The sequence below is a fragment of the Oncorhynchus tshawytscha genome, linkage group LG06, assembly GCF_018296145.1.
Source record: "Oncorhynchus tshawytscha isolate Ot180627B linkage group LG06, Otsh_v2.0, whole genome shotgun sequence".
NCBI classification, from domain to species: Eukaryota; Metazoa; Chordata; class Actinopteri; order Salmoniformes; family Salmonidae; genus Oncorhynchus; species Oncorhynchus tshawytscha.
In genome coordinates this window covers 23951761-23969306 of record NC_056434.1, presented here as the reverse complement: position 1 = coordinate 23969306, position 17546 = coordinate 23951761, and the positions used below count along the sequence as shown (strand labels likewise).

At 43.8% G+C, this 17546-nt stretch overlaps 1 protein-coding gene across 1 annotated transcript in view; it reads right to left on the bottom strand.

Annotated features, from left to right (window-relative positions):
- LOC112252274 (sphingomyelin phosphodiesterase 3) overlaps positions 1-17546 on the bottom strand; it is a 39078-nt gene that overhangs the window by 595 nt on the left and 20937 nt on the right. Inside the window, exons 2-7 of the mRNA XM_042323101.1 lie at positions 8432-10175; positions 3708-3783; positions 2478-2636; positions 2230-2319; positions 748-811; positions 445-604 (exon numbers count right to left, since the gene is read on the bottom strand). Coding sequence (XP_042179035.1) covers positions 445-604; positions 748-811; positions 2230-2319; positions 2478-2636; positions 3708-3783; positions 8432-9832 — 1950 coding nt within the window. The 5' untranslated portion in view covers positions 9833-10175. The remainder of the gene's footprint in view (positions 1-444; positions 605-747; positions 812-2229; positions 2320-2477; positions 2637-3707; positions 3784-8431; positions 10176-17546) is intronic.

Here is a 17546-nt window from a genome sequence, read left to right as displayed (position 1 = left end):
ACAGAGAGAAGGTTCATGACATCACCACAATAATTTCATGATACAACATTATGGGATTACAGATGAATTATATAAAGTCAGCATAATACTAGATTACAACACAGTGTATTTTAAATCATAATATTCTGCACCACTGTGTGTATCTGAAAATGTATGTCGACCAGAATTCCTGCCATAGCCAAGTTTAATCACAAGGGGGCAGTTCAGTGCAACGATTGATAATGAGAAAAACTACAGCAGTAGTACGAGATGTTGTCCTGCACAGATTTGCAATCTATGCAAATAAAGTCATTTGGTTTTCTAATGATGAAAACATTGACCTAACCCTAACTCTCCTTTCCCAGTTTGTTTGATCTGGTCTTGATGCTCAGTCTCCTCTCTTTGCATGTTTCTACGTCACAACCTCCTTGGTATCTACAGGGTCTTTAGCCAGGGTTTACGTACCACTTTCCAGTCCTGCTGCACCTCCTCTCTGTAAAGGATGTAGTCGATCCTCCTCCCATTGCCTTTCAGGGGGATTTTTCTGCCCTTCTGATTAGGACAGTGGTTTTTATTGGTGGGGAACACCAGGTATTCCTTCCTCCCCTCCTCATTCTCCATCACTCTGTCAACAAAAACAACCAATAAACAACTTAAAAATACCATACAATTTCAACAGATATGAATATGTGTATATGTATTGTCTACCTGTGTGTGTGTGTGTGTGTGTGTGAGTGTGTGTGTGTTGATATTCTTTGTTTTACTTACTTTTGTAAACTCTCTGGTGAGCTGACCTCCTCGTCATAAAGCCCACTGGTGTCCAGTAGTGTACCTGTTAACACACACACACACACACACACACACACACACACACACACACACACACACACACACACACACACACACACACACACACACACACACACACACACACACACACACACACACACACACACACACTACACTGTTTTTCTGATGTGCTTTTCTTTAAAAAACAAGGACATTTCTAAGTGACCCCAAACTTTTGAATGGTAGTGTTAATCTGGGTATAAAAGGGTATAAAACAATTTCTAGAGTGTTGAAAGTTTCCAAGATCACAGTGGTCTCCATCATGGCTAAATAAAACAAATATGGAACTCCCCAAACTCTGCCTAGAGCTGGATGTCCAACCAAACTGAGCAACTTGGAAAGAAAGACCTTGGTCAGGGAGGTGACCAAGAACCCAATGACCACTCTAACAGACCTACATAGTTCCTTGACTGAGATTGGAGAACCTGCCAGAAGGACAACAGTCTCTACATCACTCTACATCACCAATCTGGGCTTTATGGGAGAGTGGCCAGACGGAAGCTACTCCTGAGAGAAAGGCACATGAAAACACGCCTGGAGTTTGCAAAAAGGCACGTGAAGGAGTCTGTGGTCTGATGAGACAAAAATGTAACTCTTGAGCCTGAATGCAAAACGATATGTCTGGAGGAAACCAGGCACAGCATCATGCTATTAGGATGCTTTTCATCAGCAGGGACTGGGAGACAGATAAGAATAGAGTGAACAATGAATGGAGCCAAACAGACAAATCCTTGATGAAAACCTGCTTCAGGGTGCAAACAACCTTAGACTGGGGGTGAAGATTTACGTTCCAACAGGACAATGACCCCAAGCATACAGACAAAGCAATGCTGGAATGGCTTCAGAACAAGAATGTGAAAGTCCTTGACTGGACCAGCCAAAGCATTTCTGTATTTCATTTTCAATACATGCTAAATTTCCAAAAGCATGTTTTCATTTTGTCATTAGCTGGTATTGTGTGTGTAGATGGTTAAGAAAAAACATTGCTTGAATCAATTTTGAATTCAGGCTGTAACACCGCAAAACGTGGAGTAAGTCAAGGGGTAGGAATACTTTCTGAAGGACTGTAAACTCCTATATATCTACACATTGGCTCTAGTGCACAATAAACTTGGCTTGGTTGAATATACGCCAACATCCATCCTACCATCTCTCACAGCATATAGCACTTGCCAAACATCACGGTGTCCTAGATAATGTTCCCTCTCATTTAGATTCGGTTCCAGACCATAATTCTCTAGGTTTATGCCAGCATCTATTGTACTTATTTTTGGTCTGCACAGTGTGTGCCCAGATTGGCTGCTATAGGAAATCAAGCTTTTTCTAAAGAGGCAAAGCCTAGTTCCCTGACACGAGCACACCCACTTCCTCCAGTACCAGCCCAAACTCCTGTCCACTCACCCAGAGCCCAAGGCTTGTCCTCCCCTGGTCCCAGGCGACATGGGTCTTTGTACTGGGTGAAGACGGCATGCTGCTGCTCCAGTTTATCCTCTGAAATAGAGGGGTGCAATGAGAAACAAAGAGGTGCTTGTCTGTACAGATCCACCAGACATTGGTCTAGATACATACAATTATATGTACAACACCCACAAGTACAATTTCTGCAGGATGTCAGAGAACAGAAGATTTTCACGCAGTCAGACAGCTACCTGAGGAGCAGTTGTCGAAATTGAGGTCGCCGAGGACAACATCAAAGGCCACCTGGTCCTCCAGACCCTTCTCCTCCGAGGGGCGGGACGTCATCTTGCGGAACTCCGCCCCCCACACCAAGAGCAGATCCAACTGCTCACAACGCACAGCTGCATCTCCTGAGAGATGGAGAGAGAGACAGGGAGAGAGAGACAGAGAGAGAGAGACAGGGAGAGAGAGGGGAGGGTGTGGGGGATGGAAATAAAACAATTGAGTAGCTTAGTTAAGCCAGCGAGGATGACCATGCTACTAAACATATTTGTATGGGGGAAGAGCAGGGATTGTCAGGAACCCTGGATGACGTATATTCAATGCTGATCATTTATGAGTCAACAAGACAATGCAAACATGTGTTCTAAATGTAGACAGTAATACAATAGTTGCCTCTGCCTGCACAAGCAGCAAAGGCCAAAATATACAGAAGTAAAATGCACAAGTACACACACTCACACACTCACACACACACACACACACACACACACACACACACACACACACACACACACACACACACACACACACACACACACACACACACACACACACACACACACACACACAGAACAAGCAGTAAGAAGGGAAAAATGGGCCATGAGAAACAAACAGCAATAAAAAGTGCCCCGTTGCAAAGATGTATACTGTAGTGTGCAGCATCACCCAGAACATAATGAGGCTTTTCTTGTACTCTCTCCCATATGTTTAAGTTGTCTTTAGAAATAGCCATAGTTCTATAATTAGCTGACTCTCAGAGACATGGGAGGCTCCAGAAATAGCAGAGAGATCTGTCTTCGTAAAAAATTAGACCCAGAGACCAGAGGCTTTAAATAGGCCTGACACTTAAAACAGCTTGAGCTTGTCTCCATGGGAACAGAGGATGTGTGCGGGTTTGATGCATCCATTTATCTTATACACCGAGGTAGAAAGCTGAGTAGTCTACTACACACTAACCACCTTAAACCATCTGCCTACAACTGTTGTGTTCACACACTCACCTGTACAGGTACAATCACACTCACACCCTTTTTTTATTCTATAACATTTGTCCTATTTCTCTCTGATATTCACATTAGACCACAGAGCCAGAATAGACCCATTCAGACACTAGAGAGAATAAGTGTTATGGCTGGGATCCAATTAAAAAAGCAGCTCAAAATGTATTGCTTTGTGGATGTGTATTGTTCTCAACGTACCTTCAATGGCATGCAGATGAGTGCAGGTGAGATATCCCACAACTCTTTGCTCCTGATGGGAGGTGCCTACCTGCACCTGTAGAGAATAGGAAGAGACAAAGAGGAAGTTAAATATCTCTGTCAACAAGTTGATCGAATATTGAATTAGAAAACATTTAATACCGCATTTACACCACCTTCTCTGTCATTGGCCCAATCCCAAAACTCTCATCCTCCATCTGTCTCCTCTCCCTCCCTCTCGTCTCCCCTCTCCAACACTCTTTTCTCTGACATTGTCCCTCTTTGAAATCCCCTCAGTGGAGACAGTCTGTCCGTCACTGTCTTGATTTACAGCCCTGAATTGGCTATGATGAGCGTGGAATGAATGGAGAGGCTTTTACTGCAGATTACACTGGGTCTGTGAGACTGGGCCAAAAATGGATACTGAATGGATGGACTGGTGCTCTTGAGTGTAAGGGATGGGTGGACTACACAGAGGGGTGTAGGGTATAGGGGCCGATTAGAGTATTTGCTTGTGTGGGTTGGAAACACACAGTGTTCTGAAGTCTCGCGCAGAATCAGTAAAGGTCTCTTTAAAGACCTTTATGAGGAGATCTCTGAATAGGTCTCCTCTGTGATCAGGGCTATTGTAAATTGGATTAGATTTGATTACAGTGTATTCAAGTTCTCTGTTCAGACACTGTGCAGTCATCCAATCACTGAATTGCAGTCTTGGCTTGGTCTCACCATCAAGGCCCTCACAGTAAATGCTGAGGGCCAATAAAGCATTAACCCACTTAGCTAGACTGTAATATGAAATGCAAGCTTTACATTTTAGACCTCAAACATAATAAATTCAGTGACATTTCCACCCCACAGAGATTTGCAACATTAACTCAATTAAGATGCAGTAAACTCTATGTCCAGCCATAACCTGACACACTGTACTGTCCCTGACCCGTCTGTAGAGCTGGAGCTGCTGTCTCCCCAACCCTCTCACCATGTCCCTGTCCCACCCACCCACCCACCTCTCTCTCTCTCCTTTCTCTCTCTCTCTTTCATCTCCTCTCTCTTTCCCTGACTGTATCCCTGTGTATTAATATTTCAGAGGCTTATCCATGCTTGGGTAAGTGTGTGCTCTGAAACTGACAACAGGCCTGAAGGGAATCAGGGGTATGTGTCTCGGGCCTCTTGTGTGTGTGTGCGCGCTTAAATGTGTGTGTGTGCACATGTGTGTGTGTCGCTGTGTGTTTGTGTTTTATGTAGGCTGTGTGAGAAAATAAATATATTATAATGATGATTATTATAATTGGAACTGACTAAACTAGTAGCAGAGTAAAAGGTCCATGTGATTCCAAAGGACTAGATATGTGACCCACTTTAAATTCTCCTGCACCCAGACCTTTGTCTCTCTCATCATGGAGGCTAGAGAGAGGGGCCAATACCTCTACAGTACACCATTACTGTGTTCAATGCTTAAATAGACTTTCACATTGACACATGCAGAGTAACAGCAAAGCCCTTTATCCACCAGGAGGGAAGGTGATTTAAACAAATGGAGTCGACCTCAGCACTGAGAGGAGAAGCTATGGGTTTATTTATTTAATTGATTTCCATTTGATGTGAGCTTTCAGTGGGCCTGGCCCTTTTTGAGGTTTTCTCTGTAATTCAAACCACGCACGCACGCACACACACACACACACACACACACACACACACACACACACACACACACACACACACACACACACACACACACACACACACACACACACACACACACACACCTTCTTCACCCTTGTCCTTTGCGGTTTTAAATAATAAATAGAGGGCTAATTGTTGAGACTCAAATTATTTAATTACTGGGTTGCTCACTCTTCAGGGAGACATTTTTAATTAAGTTAATATCTCTGCACACTCTCCTCCCCATATCCCTCCCTTCCTCCCTCCTTCCCTCCCTTCCTCCCTCCTTCCTTTTGCCTCCAGAGCTCATGTCTTTGTAATGTTTGAGTCTGTTACTTTGTATTGGAAGTGAAATCTGCCACTTTCACTTCATGTAGGTCTGCTTACACCATAGACTGTTGGAGGAAATGACCATGTGATATTGATTTGGTCACAAGACTCCCAAGCTTAGAGAGAAAGATCCCTGGGATACATCATTGTTTCTGAAGCCCAGTGGCATGTATTCATGGATGCCTGAGGGAAGCCAGGCATCCCCAAATATTTCACCAATATATATATTTTTTATCACAGCACCCCTCTGTCTCAGTATGTGTAGTCCATGTATCTGATGCTGTCTGGACCAAAAGAGTATGACATGTTGCGGCCGTAGCATTTGATGATTGATGCCAGCAAGCATTTGGCCTCGGTTGATAAAAGAATTATAAAGTAATTAGCCAATCAGTGTTGAGCTGAGCTCAACTGTGGGTTGTCCTGGTGCAGCGAAATGTCCCCAAGGGAGGCCAGTTTGGATTTGGCTTCAAAACAATCAAATCACATCCTAAGCAAAACGTAATTTTAGTTTCTGGCCTGCTTGTGTTGATGTCCTGCAGTAGCTAGCTTGCTAAATCGGCACTTTCCTAAACCATGGATAGAGATGGGGATTTAGATGTGGTTTTGACTTAATCCTCTGTACAGGCCAATGATTATGATGACGATTATGATCTAATCATAAATTAACTGGCCTGAGAGGATTGAAGTTCAATATCTAGCCTAGTAGGCTCAGGTTAACTAGCTAGCTAACTTAGCTGGTTCATTGTTACCCACGTGGGAAAGTTAGGTTAGCAAGCATTTTAACTAGGTAGCCTATGACAGAGCCATAGAGAGTGGAGGATGGTATTGGCGCTCAACTAGTCTACAAGTAGGGTGAGTAAAAAAATGTTTTTACTTGTGCAAGCACAAACACACACACACTAGTTGTTTAGTAAACTGTTGAAAACATTAACTTGCTTGACCATGCTGATGGTCATATAACAGTTTGTCACATGCAATATTTGCTTTGTGGAGTTCAGCGGAAAGATGTTGCTCTCAGGTTTTGTGATGAAACACATGTATGTTTAGTTGAATTTATTCCGCCACTGTGTGACTGTTGCCGTTTTGTTGTCACAGCCTTATTGTATATCACTGTGGCATATGAACTAACGGTTATAGAGCAAACAACGCAAATATCACAACATAGGTTGTAATATGGCTTTTCTACTGGCTTGGCTTCCTCTGTGATTTTACGCACACACCACTACTGCTGAAGCCTGCTAGTCTGTGGGGTCAAGCTGTATTAGAACCCTGCAGCTAGGGGTCAATACTACAGCTCTGGAGACAGTGAGATGGTGACCCAGAATGACCCTGGGGAAGAGGGAGGGAGGCACTTAGAGGCAACACCATGTGAGCTTGTTATCTGAAGCAATAGCTAGCAGGGGCAGGTATCAAACCTGGGTGTCAGAGTGGTAGAACTACTTGGTGCCTACAGTATCTAGCAGGCCTGTCAACCTCCTAGCGTCTTTCAGATCCATCACCACCTTCAGGCTGAGCTGCCCCAGCAGGACCTGAAGCCCAGCCAGAACCAGGGATGCATTCCAAATGGCACTCTATTCCCTACATAGCCATCGCTACAGCCACAGACCCATTCTCAGCCACACAGCCTCAGCCCCAGCCCCAGCCACATAGCCTCAGCCCCAGCCACACAGCCTCAGCCCCAGCCACACAGCCCCAGGCCCCAGCCCCAACCACAATAGCCTCAGCCCCAGCCACACAGCCTCAGCCACACAGATTAGTGATCACTAAACTAAAACTCTTCTCCGATCTGCCTGTCATCTCTCTCCCCAATGAAGTCAACACACAGTGCCTCGTCAGTCACCCACAGCACACGGCACAGCGCTGCTACGGCAGCAGACTACCATAGCTCACTGCTGGGAATGGGAGTGACTAACATTCTAGCCCAAATGTATGTTTTAATGTATGTTTTAGGAAAAGTTGTGAATCTGTAGTTTTGGAGCAACTCGAAAGCCCAAAGACAGCTGTAATAGAAGATTATCCTTAAAAAGGAAGATCAAATAGGCTCAATAAGCTCCTGTTGCCCTGTGCTAATTCAAATGTCGTTCTTGAAACTGTTGTAGTGTCACTACAACATACAAAAAGAGACCTTGCTTGTTTGAGAACTTCAGAAATACTGTCATGGTATAAAAAGACAGCCCACCTAATTATAATCAAATACAAAAATATGGGAATAGCAAAAACTGCTGAAATGACACCACCCTTTGAACAGAGGGTAGACACATATCTGCAACCCTCAAATGAAAACTAAGGCCTACAGTTTTATTTGAGACAGAATAAAAGGAATAAAAATACATTCATTTTTTGTCCTGGTGTCTGCCAGGATTTCAAGAGAGATGTTCAATTTCAAACCCCCCCCCAAGCCAAGGGTACAGGGGACTATGCCTAAATAATTCAACTTCGTTTTGTTCACAGAGTTTCTGCGACAGTTAGATTGAATATATCTGTCCAACAAAAGAGGAAACAGATCCAACCTCAAAAAGCAGCCAGAAGTGAGGATGCAGCCTGGAGGACATTTAAGTCCTTCACCAAAAGTCTGGCCCAATAAGAGGCAGTAACACATTGGTAAAACTCACCGGGTTGAAAAGTACTAGCCTAATTATTATTATTCCTTCAGCCTTTTACACACTGACAGAGATTTATTTACAGCACTTGCCAATGCTTTCATAAGGATAGACAGAGAAAAAACACCTCACCTTGACAAAGAGGACTCCTTTCGCTGCGAGGGCGTCTTCCCCTCGCCCATTGGGGTAGCACTCGTAGTGGGCGTCCAGTATGGGATAGCGGCTGGCCATCATGACGCCGCTGTTCAGGAACTTGAAGCGGGAGCAGCAGCCCTTCCAGGCGTAGCGGCCCACATCACTCAGGATGTAGGGGAAGTAGTGGTGCAGCTGCTGCCTCAGCCTGGACGTGGCCCGGTGGTCAAACACTTCCTGCAGACACAGGAAGTCCAGGTTGGCAGGGAAGAAGGCAGAGATCTCATGGTCGAATCCGTCGTCGCCTTGGCGCCGCTTGCGACCCGTGTGCTTCTTGAACATGGAGGTGCGGTGGGACAGGGTGTTGTTAGAAGACACCCCCCCTGTCAGGCTCTCTGCATCACCTTCCCCTTGGTGATTCCCTGTCCCGGCCTCTGGGGCACTGATACTGATCTGGACCCCCGAGGCATGCATGGGGCAATCTGGGGAGTTCTGGACCCCTGTGGTGTGCATGGGGCAATCTGGGGAGTTCTGGGCCCCTGTGGTGTGCAGTGGACAGTCAGAGTTGTTCTGAGAACCAGCAGTGTGAAGGGGGCACTCTGGTGTGTCCTCTCCACCAGCTACATGGACGGGACAATCTGAGGAGCCCTGGTCCCCTTTTGAGTGTATGGGGCAGTCAGCACCTGCAGTGTGTATGGGGCAGTTTGGACCTGTGGTGTGTATTGGGCAGTCTGAACCTGCAGTGTGTATTGGGCAGTCGGTTACGGGTTCGGTCTCGGCCTCGGGTGTGTTGTCGGGCCGCTGGCCCAGGGAGGATGTCCGTCGGAACCCTGTGACCAGGCTGCTGAAGGAGGTTGCGCTGATGGAGGTGTTGGTGGGGGAGTCGATGTATATCTTGATCTGCGGCCGGCTGGCCCCGTTACGGATGCGCTTGCCCACCTCGCGGGCACGGCGCTGGGTCTCAGACAGGTTGTTGAAGCGTGCCAGGGAGTCTGGCAGTAGGCACACGTTGGAACTGCCGAAGCAGAAGCTGCGGCCCTGCGGCCTCCAGTCGGCCAGTGACGCCACACACCCCTGCTCGGCCTGGTGCTTGTCTGGGCGGCGGTGGGTGTAGAGATAGGGATGGCGGGCCGCCTGCAGGGTAGCCCACAGCAGGAAGCCCAGCAGAGCGAAGGGCAGCGAGGCCAGGAGGAGCAAAAGGTAGAGCGGGGTGGACACCAGCACATACAGAGTCACGAAGGAGCAGGGGTCCTGGGAGCGCCGACGCTTCTCCAGAGAGGTTGCCACGCAGGAGGACAGCAGGCGGTCCAGCAGCCAGTAGCAGGGGAAGATGAAGCCCCATGACAGGCTGCTGAGGCACCGTAGGAAGGCACTAGAGTAGGGAGAGGTGTGGAGGACCATCTCTTCTCTGGCTCACATAAAACACTTTTACACTAAAATCAATAGGGAAAAAACTAAACTCAAATCTACCCTCCCCCCTGAGTGGAGAAAAAGACACTACATGGTTCCCTTTGCTTTCACCAGCAGGCTCTGAAGCTCTTTCTCTGATGACAGGAGACTCCTTTATCCTCCCCCACCCCTCTTAACAGTGGCCCTCCAATGGAGGAAGGATGAACTATAATCTCTGGGTGGTGATCATCTTGACGACGTGGAACTAAATGCTGCAGTCACAAAGGTTCCATGGACTGATCAGGGAGTCGGATCTATGAAGAAGTAGATCTCACCACTATCTCAGCATCAGAACCTGGAGATAGAAGATGGAGGAAAGAAGCATAGAGGGAGAGATAGAGAGAGAGAATGTATAAGAGAAATAGGGAGAGAATAAATGGAAGGGGAATTAGCTGTGCAATGACTCACTGTGATGAAAAGTGTGGTCAGCAAAATGGGTCTTAATTTCACTAATGTCCCCCAATGGTTAGAAATACTGCTTCACAGATACATTGTTTCTGATAGGCTTGTGTGCATGCCATAATATGTACTACAGCAAAACAGAGATTCATGGGTGTGTCTGTGTGTTGAAACAGTCAAAATGAGACATGTTTTTATTATAACACAACAAAAACCCCAATTGGTTTTAGTGACAAAACATGGTTTATAAATCAGCAGAATTCATAGTAAATAACAGTGCTGTAAACGATCTTTAGACACAGGAGGCAATCAGTGGGGTAACCTTATATGAATGGAGGTTGAGTGAAAAAGGGAAGCAATCCACTCTGTATAAATAAATCATGAATTGTTAATTCATTCATTGAAACAGTTGAGGGTTTAACAACACTGGAGGGTCACTGGCCTCAGCCTAACCCCAGAGCCACCAAACCATATTCAGCACAACCTGGAGTGTTATTCTGGGTAGCCATTTGACTAGATGTTTAGGAGTCTTATGTCTTTGGCGTGGAAGCTGTTTAGAAGGCTCTTGGACCTGGACTTGGCGCTCCGGTACCACTTGTTGTGTGGTAGCAGAGAGAACAGTCTATGACCAGGGTGGCTGGAGTCTTTGACCATTTTTAGGGCCTTCCTCTGACACCACCTGGTATAGAGGTCCTGGATGGCAGGAAGCTTGGCCCCAGAACTGGGCCGTTCGCACTACCCTCTGTAGTGCCTTGCGGTCAGAGGCCGAGCAGTTGCCATACCAGGCAGTGATGCAACCAGTCAGGATGCTCTCGATGGTGTAGTTGTAGAACCTTTTGAAGATCTGAGGACCCATGCCAAATCTTTTCAGTCTCCTGAGGGGGAATAGGTTTTGTTGTGCCCTCTTCACGACTGTCTTGGTGTGCTTGGACCATGTGATTGCTTTTCTGATTTTCGTGACCAAGTTACCTGATGCTAAGTGTACTTATTGTTTTGTCGAGCGATCGATAAACTTACACAAACGCTTGTATTGCTTTCGCTGTAAAGCATAATTTCAAAATCTGAGACGACAGGTGGATTAACAAAAGGCTAAACTGTGTTTTGCAATATTGCACTTGTGATTTCATGAATATGAATAGTTTCTAGTAATATTATTTGACTGTGGTGCTATGCTATTCAGCGTTGCTGATGACAATTATCCCAGATCCGGTATGGGTGGTTCAGAGAGGTTAATGCAACCGCTGTGTCAGATTTCAAAAACACTTTACGGAAAAAGCATACCATTTAATAATCTGAGACGGCGCTCAGAAATATAAAACAATTTGCCAGAAATTAAACCAGAAATGACATGATAAATATTCCCTTACCTTTGATGATCTTCATCAGAATGCACTCCCAGGAATCCCAGGTCCACAATAAATTATTTGTTTGTTTGATAATGTCCGTTATTTATGTCCTACTACTTTTGTTAGCGCGTTTGGTATACATATCCAAACGCTCGTGCATTTCTTCAGACAAAAACTTCAAAACATTATATTACAGGTCGTAGAAACATTTCAAAATAAGTAAAGAATCAATCGTTAGGATGTTTTTATCATAAATCTTCAATAAAGTTCCAACTGGAGAATTCCTTTGTGTCTTGAGGAGGAATGGAACGCAACTCGATATCATGTGGAATGCGCGTGACCAGGAAATGGCTCTCTGCCAGTAAGCTGACTCATTCAGCTCTTTTTCAGTCCCACATCACAGTAGAATCCTCATTCAAGTTTCTAAAGACGGTTGACATCTAGTGGAAGCCCTAGGAAGTGCAACTTCATTCATATGTGAATTCAATTGGGCCTGGTTTGAAAATCCACCAACCTCAGATTTCTCACTTCCTGTTTGGATTTCTTCTCAGGTTTTTGCCTGACATATGTGTTCTATTATACTCACAAACATCATTCAAACAGTTTTAGAAACTTCAGAGTGTTTGCTATCCAATACTAATAATAATATGCATATATTTGCAACTGAGACTGAGGAGCAGGCCGTTTACTCTGGGCACCTCTGGGCACCTTTCATCCAAGCTATTCAATAGTGCCCCTGCAGCCATAAGAAGTTAAGGAGCCTTTTGGTCCTAGACTTGGCGCTCTGGTACCGCTTGTCGTGCGGTAGCAGAGAAAACAGTCTATTACTTGGGTGACTGGAGTCTCTGACATTTTTATGGGCTTTCCTCTGACACCGCCTATTATATAGGTCCTGGATGGCAGGAAGCTTGGCCACGGTGATGTACTGGGCAGTACGCACTACCCTCTGTATCGCCTTACGGTCAGATGCTGAGCAGTTGCCATACCAGGCGGTGATGCAGCCAATAGAGAGTCAGAGTCCAGAGTGTGGGAACAAACATAGCCTGTCCCATGGTTGGGTAAACAAGCAAGTTCATAGTCATGAGGCAAATAGCACAAAGCACAAGAAACAAATATAACAACTTGAAAAGATCGCCAGGTGGAATCAACAGTGCAGCAGTCAATGGGAGTAGGTGTCACACCCACTTGGGAGAAGCTTTTTTCGGGAGGCAGATTCCTTGTAGAAAACCCCAGCTAGCTAGCTAACGTAACTATCAAGTCTCTGTCCACCGTTTTTTCCCACGTGTAAATGGAGGTACTAGCTAGCTATATCTCTTCAGTTTCGGCAAATGGTCTTTTACGATGTCCAAACAAAGTTGTCCTGTGGCTGTTGTATTTTGGAGATTGCGAGGAGGATATCTTCTGATGTGATCAAAGCAACAATACTGTTTCTTATTGAGGTCATTTACAATTGAAGTGTCCTGGCTCCATGTCAGTTCAAAATAGAGATGAATCCTGGGGCTGCTGTATGGTAATGACCTCTGCACAGATGGAGGGGATTCAAAGGCCTCTGCATTTGGGAGGCTTTGACACCTCTCACTTCACACTTGAGTGCTAATTGATCTGATCTGTTCTGTCCTAGGAAGCTTGGCAGCCTCAACTTAGCATTCAGTCCATATAAAGTAAAATATATCATTGTAATGTGTTTTTTTTTTCTTGGCTTTAAAAGTAGCTTCAGACTAAATATTACTCACTCAGTTCCAGGTTGGATGGTGTTTTCAGGTTTCTTGTGCTTCTTTTGCTGGTCATCGGTTTGCCAGACCATTTGCTGTATAGACCTTGGAAGTAAGAATCATTGGTAGTAGAAATGCTTCCTGGTAATTTTGTTTTGAGTTTTGATTTCGAGTGGAGGTTATGTTGTGGAGGGTAGAATCTTGTATATGTCCTTGCGGAAAAATCTATATTTTTGTAAAAACATGCTGAAAAATGCAGATGCCCATCTCTGAATCAATCAGGATCATGTAAAAATGTAATTGTGTTAAGAAAAAGAAAGCACTGTGCAGCTCCCGCCAATGATTTATGCAGCCCCTGTCAATTCATTTTTGAGGATAACAACTTTAACATCCAAAGCAGATAGTGAATCCCTTTAGGACTGACGCCAAGAAAAACTGTCAATAGATCAGAAATTGATATATTGATGCTATTAGCTCTCTTAATTAGGTCATGTAGGTTGAATCAAAGCCTGTTACAAGATTATAAACCATCTCTGGTTACATGGTGTCTCATTATGTGTAAGGTCACTGTTTGTGTCATCATGTGTGCCCTCACAGTTTGTCACTATGGCTAATGTCATACTTTCTGTCATATTGTGTAACGTCATGCATTATGTCATCAAGGACAGATGGACTGCATTTAGACAGGCAGCCCAATTCTGATCTTTTTTTTCTCACTAATTGGTCTTTTGACCAATCAGATCAGCTCTGAAAAAGATCTGATGTGAAAAGATCTATGTGATTGGTCAAAAGATCAATTAGTGGAAATGAATATGAGAATTGGGCTGCCTGTGTAAACACAGCTATGTTTATCATATCAACCCCGAATAGACCCTGGCTGAGTTTCAAACGCAAAGTAGACAGCCCTCGACCCTAAACCCTCAGCCCTTGAATTACGTTTTACATCGTCACATCCAAGTGCCTTAAATGTCCCTTGCCCAAGCGAGGGAGAGTTATGATCTGAGAGGCAGCGTCCTTAGTGAAAATCTTGATGTTGAGCTTAAAAACAACCAACCTAAAGCTATTAATATACCTAGTAAGATAACGTATATAGCTAGCACTCCTGTCAGGTAGCTAGCTACAGTTACCCATAGCTGGCTAGCTAGTGTTATAGTTTGGTCATTTATTCCAATAAATGTCAGAATTCCCCCAAAATATGTTTATGAATCTAGCTACGTTTTACAGGCTCCTCACTACGAGACTAAGTCAATTTGCCAACACTAAAATCAATGCCTATATATATATATATTTACAGTATTAGCAAGCTAGCTTCATACTTTTTCTGACATGCCAAAAATTCAGCCTTGTTGATTAAATCTGACACTTCGCAGCCACCAGATTTTGACATGTGACTACAGTTTGCACTGAATTGTGGGTCATATCAACCCCGCAAGTGACCAAGTTGTTCACTCGCTCCCTCGAGCTAAATCAAGGGCAGACGGGGCAACGTTAGTGAATTGAACCTCCACTGAAGATGGCAATCAAACTGCATCCGGTTACGATGGGGATTCCCCCGAGGGAAAGTGGTTACCTCAAGGGCTGAGGGGGTAAAAATAACATGTTTGGACTGCAGCCCCTGTCTGCATCTCAAATGGCCCATAGGGCTCTGGTCAAAAATAGTGCACTATACAGGGAATAGCATTTCATTTTTGGATGCACAGCCTGGTTCTGTCTGCTAGACAAGGAGTATGCCCTATGATGAGGCTGGCTGAACACTAACTGCATCTGTCTCTGTACCTATGACCATGACCATGTTGGAGTGAAGTACAGGCTGCAGCAGTAGCAGCTCCCACCAAGGGCTGTTTGTGACCTTCTCCTCAGGGCTGAAATGGCAGTGGGGACGACTGGGAGTACGTTTGGGTCCGATGACAAACCATTACAATGTGAACTCTTCTTAGCTGTCTTGACATGGGCATCATGACAGGGGGTTGGAGAATGTAGCATTTTTCAGACACCTGAAACAGCTGTTTCCTGCAATCTTGAGCCATAATCATTATGCTTAATTCTATGTAAAAAAAGGTGTCTACAAATCTAAGCATACCTCTTGAGTTGTCTGTATCCTCCTGACTAATGGTTCTTTAAAAAAAATGCTGCATTGATGCTAAAAGACTCAAAGCAATTTGAATCTTATTCAGTACATTTAATTATTGCTTGATTTTCTTAAGTCTAACAACCTTGCCAGCAGGCATGCCAGCTCAGATAGTTAGACAAGCTAACTACACAAACTTGATTGATAGCCTGAAATTACTTCTTGGTTATGAGTTTGTGAAATTGGGAACCCGTCTGGGCTAGCTATAGTCAACTTCATAAAATTGCTAGGTGGCTAGTAATATTACAGAGAAACAAAAAATAAATAAAAAAATCTACACTTTTATTTATATTTTCTTTGCTATATGAAACTGTCAGTGCTTGTTGAAGTTAAGCATTATTAACTGTGAACTATTCTGTCTTCAATATAGAGTATGTGCCACTTTGCCAAGATGATAATGATGTATATGCATGTTATACAACAATCTGAGGAATTTCCCATCAATTTCCCTCTGCATAGCATTCAGATCGATCATATTGGTATCTTGATGTGCAAATGACACAGATATAGCTCTCCATTCTGAACCCTGTGTGCTTACACAGAAGACAATGCAGCATCACACCTGTAATTACTACTATTCATATTGAGGCGACATGCTTGGCTTTCAAAAATCCCTTGTACAGTGTCTTCAGAAAGTATTCACACCCCTTAACCTTTTCCAAATGTTGTTGTGTTACAGCCTGAATTTAAAATGGATTACATTTAGATTCTTTTGTCACTGACCTACACACAATTACCCATAATGTGAAAATAGATATTATTCCCAAAAATCTGAAATGTCTTGAGTCAATGTATTCAACCTATTTGTTATGGCAATCCTAAATAAGTTCAGGAGTAAAAATATGCTTAGGTCACATACTAAGTTGCATGGACTATGTGTGCAATAATAGTGTTTAACACAATTTTTTAATGACTACCTCATCTCTGTACTCCACACAGTATAGGATCCCTCAGTCGAGCAGTGAATTTCAAACAAAGATTCAACCACAAAGACAAGGAAGGTTTTCCAATGCCTCACAAAGAAGGGCACCTATTGGTAGATGGGTAAAACAAACAAAAAGCAGACATTGAATATCCCTTTGAGCCTGGTGAAGGTTTTAATTACACTATGGATGGTGTATCAATACACCCAGTCACTACAAAGATACAGGCGTCCTTCCTAACTCAGTTGCTGGAGATTAAGGAAACCACTCAGAGATTTCACCAAGAGGCCAATGATGACTTTAAAACAGTTACAGAGTTTATTGGCTGTGATAGGAGAAAACTGAGGATGGATCAACAACACTGTAGTTACTCCACAATACTAACCTAATTAACAGAGTGAAAAGAAGGAAGCCTGTACAGAAAACAAATATTCCAAAACATGCAACAAGGCGCTAAAGTAATACTGCAAAAAAACTTGGCAAAGCAATATAATTTTTGTCCTGAATACAAAGTGTTATGTTTGGGGCAAATCCAATAAAAATGACTGAATACCACTCTTCATATTTTCAAGCATAGTGGTGGCTGCATCATGTTATGGGTATGCTTGTAATCATTAAGAACTGGGAGTTTTTCAGGATAAAAAAATTAAAGGAATGGAGCTAAGCACAGGCAAAATCCTAGAAGAAAACCAGGTTAATTCTGCTTACCACCAGACACTGGGAGATTATTTAATCTTTCAGCAGCACAATAACCTAAATCACAAGGCCAAATCTACACTGGAGTTGCTTACCACTAAGACAGTGAATGTTCCTGAGTGGCTGAGTTACAGTTTTGATTTAAATCTACTTGAAAATCTATGACAAGACCTGAAAATGGTTGTCTAGCAATGATCAATAACCAATTTGACAGAACTTGAAGAATTCTGAAAAGAATAGTGGACAAATGTTGCCACATCCAGGTGTGGAAAGCTCTTAGAGTCTTACCCTGTAAGACTCACATCTGTAATCGCTGCCTAAGGTGTTTCTACAAAGTATTGACTCAGGGGTGGGAATCCTTCGGTAAATGAGATATTTCTATATTTAATTTTCAATCATTTTGCAAAAATGTCTAAGAACATGATTTCAGTTTGTCATTATGGGGTATTATGTGTAGATGGG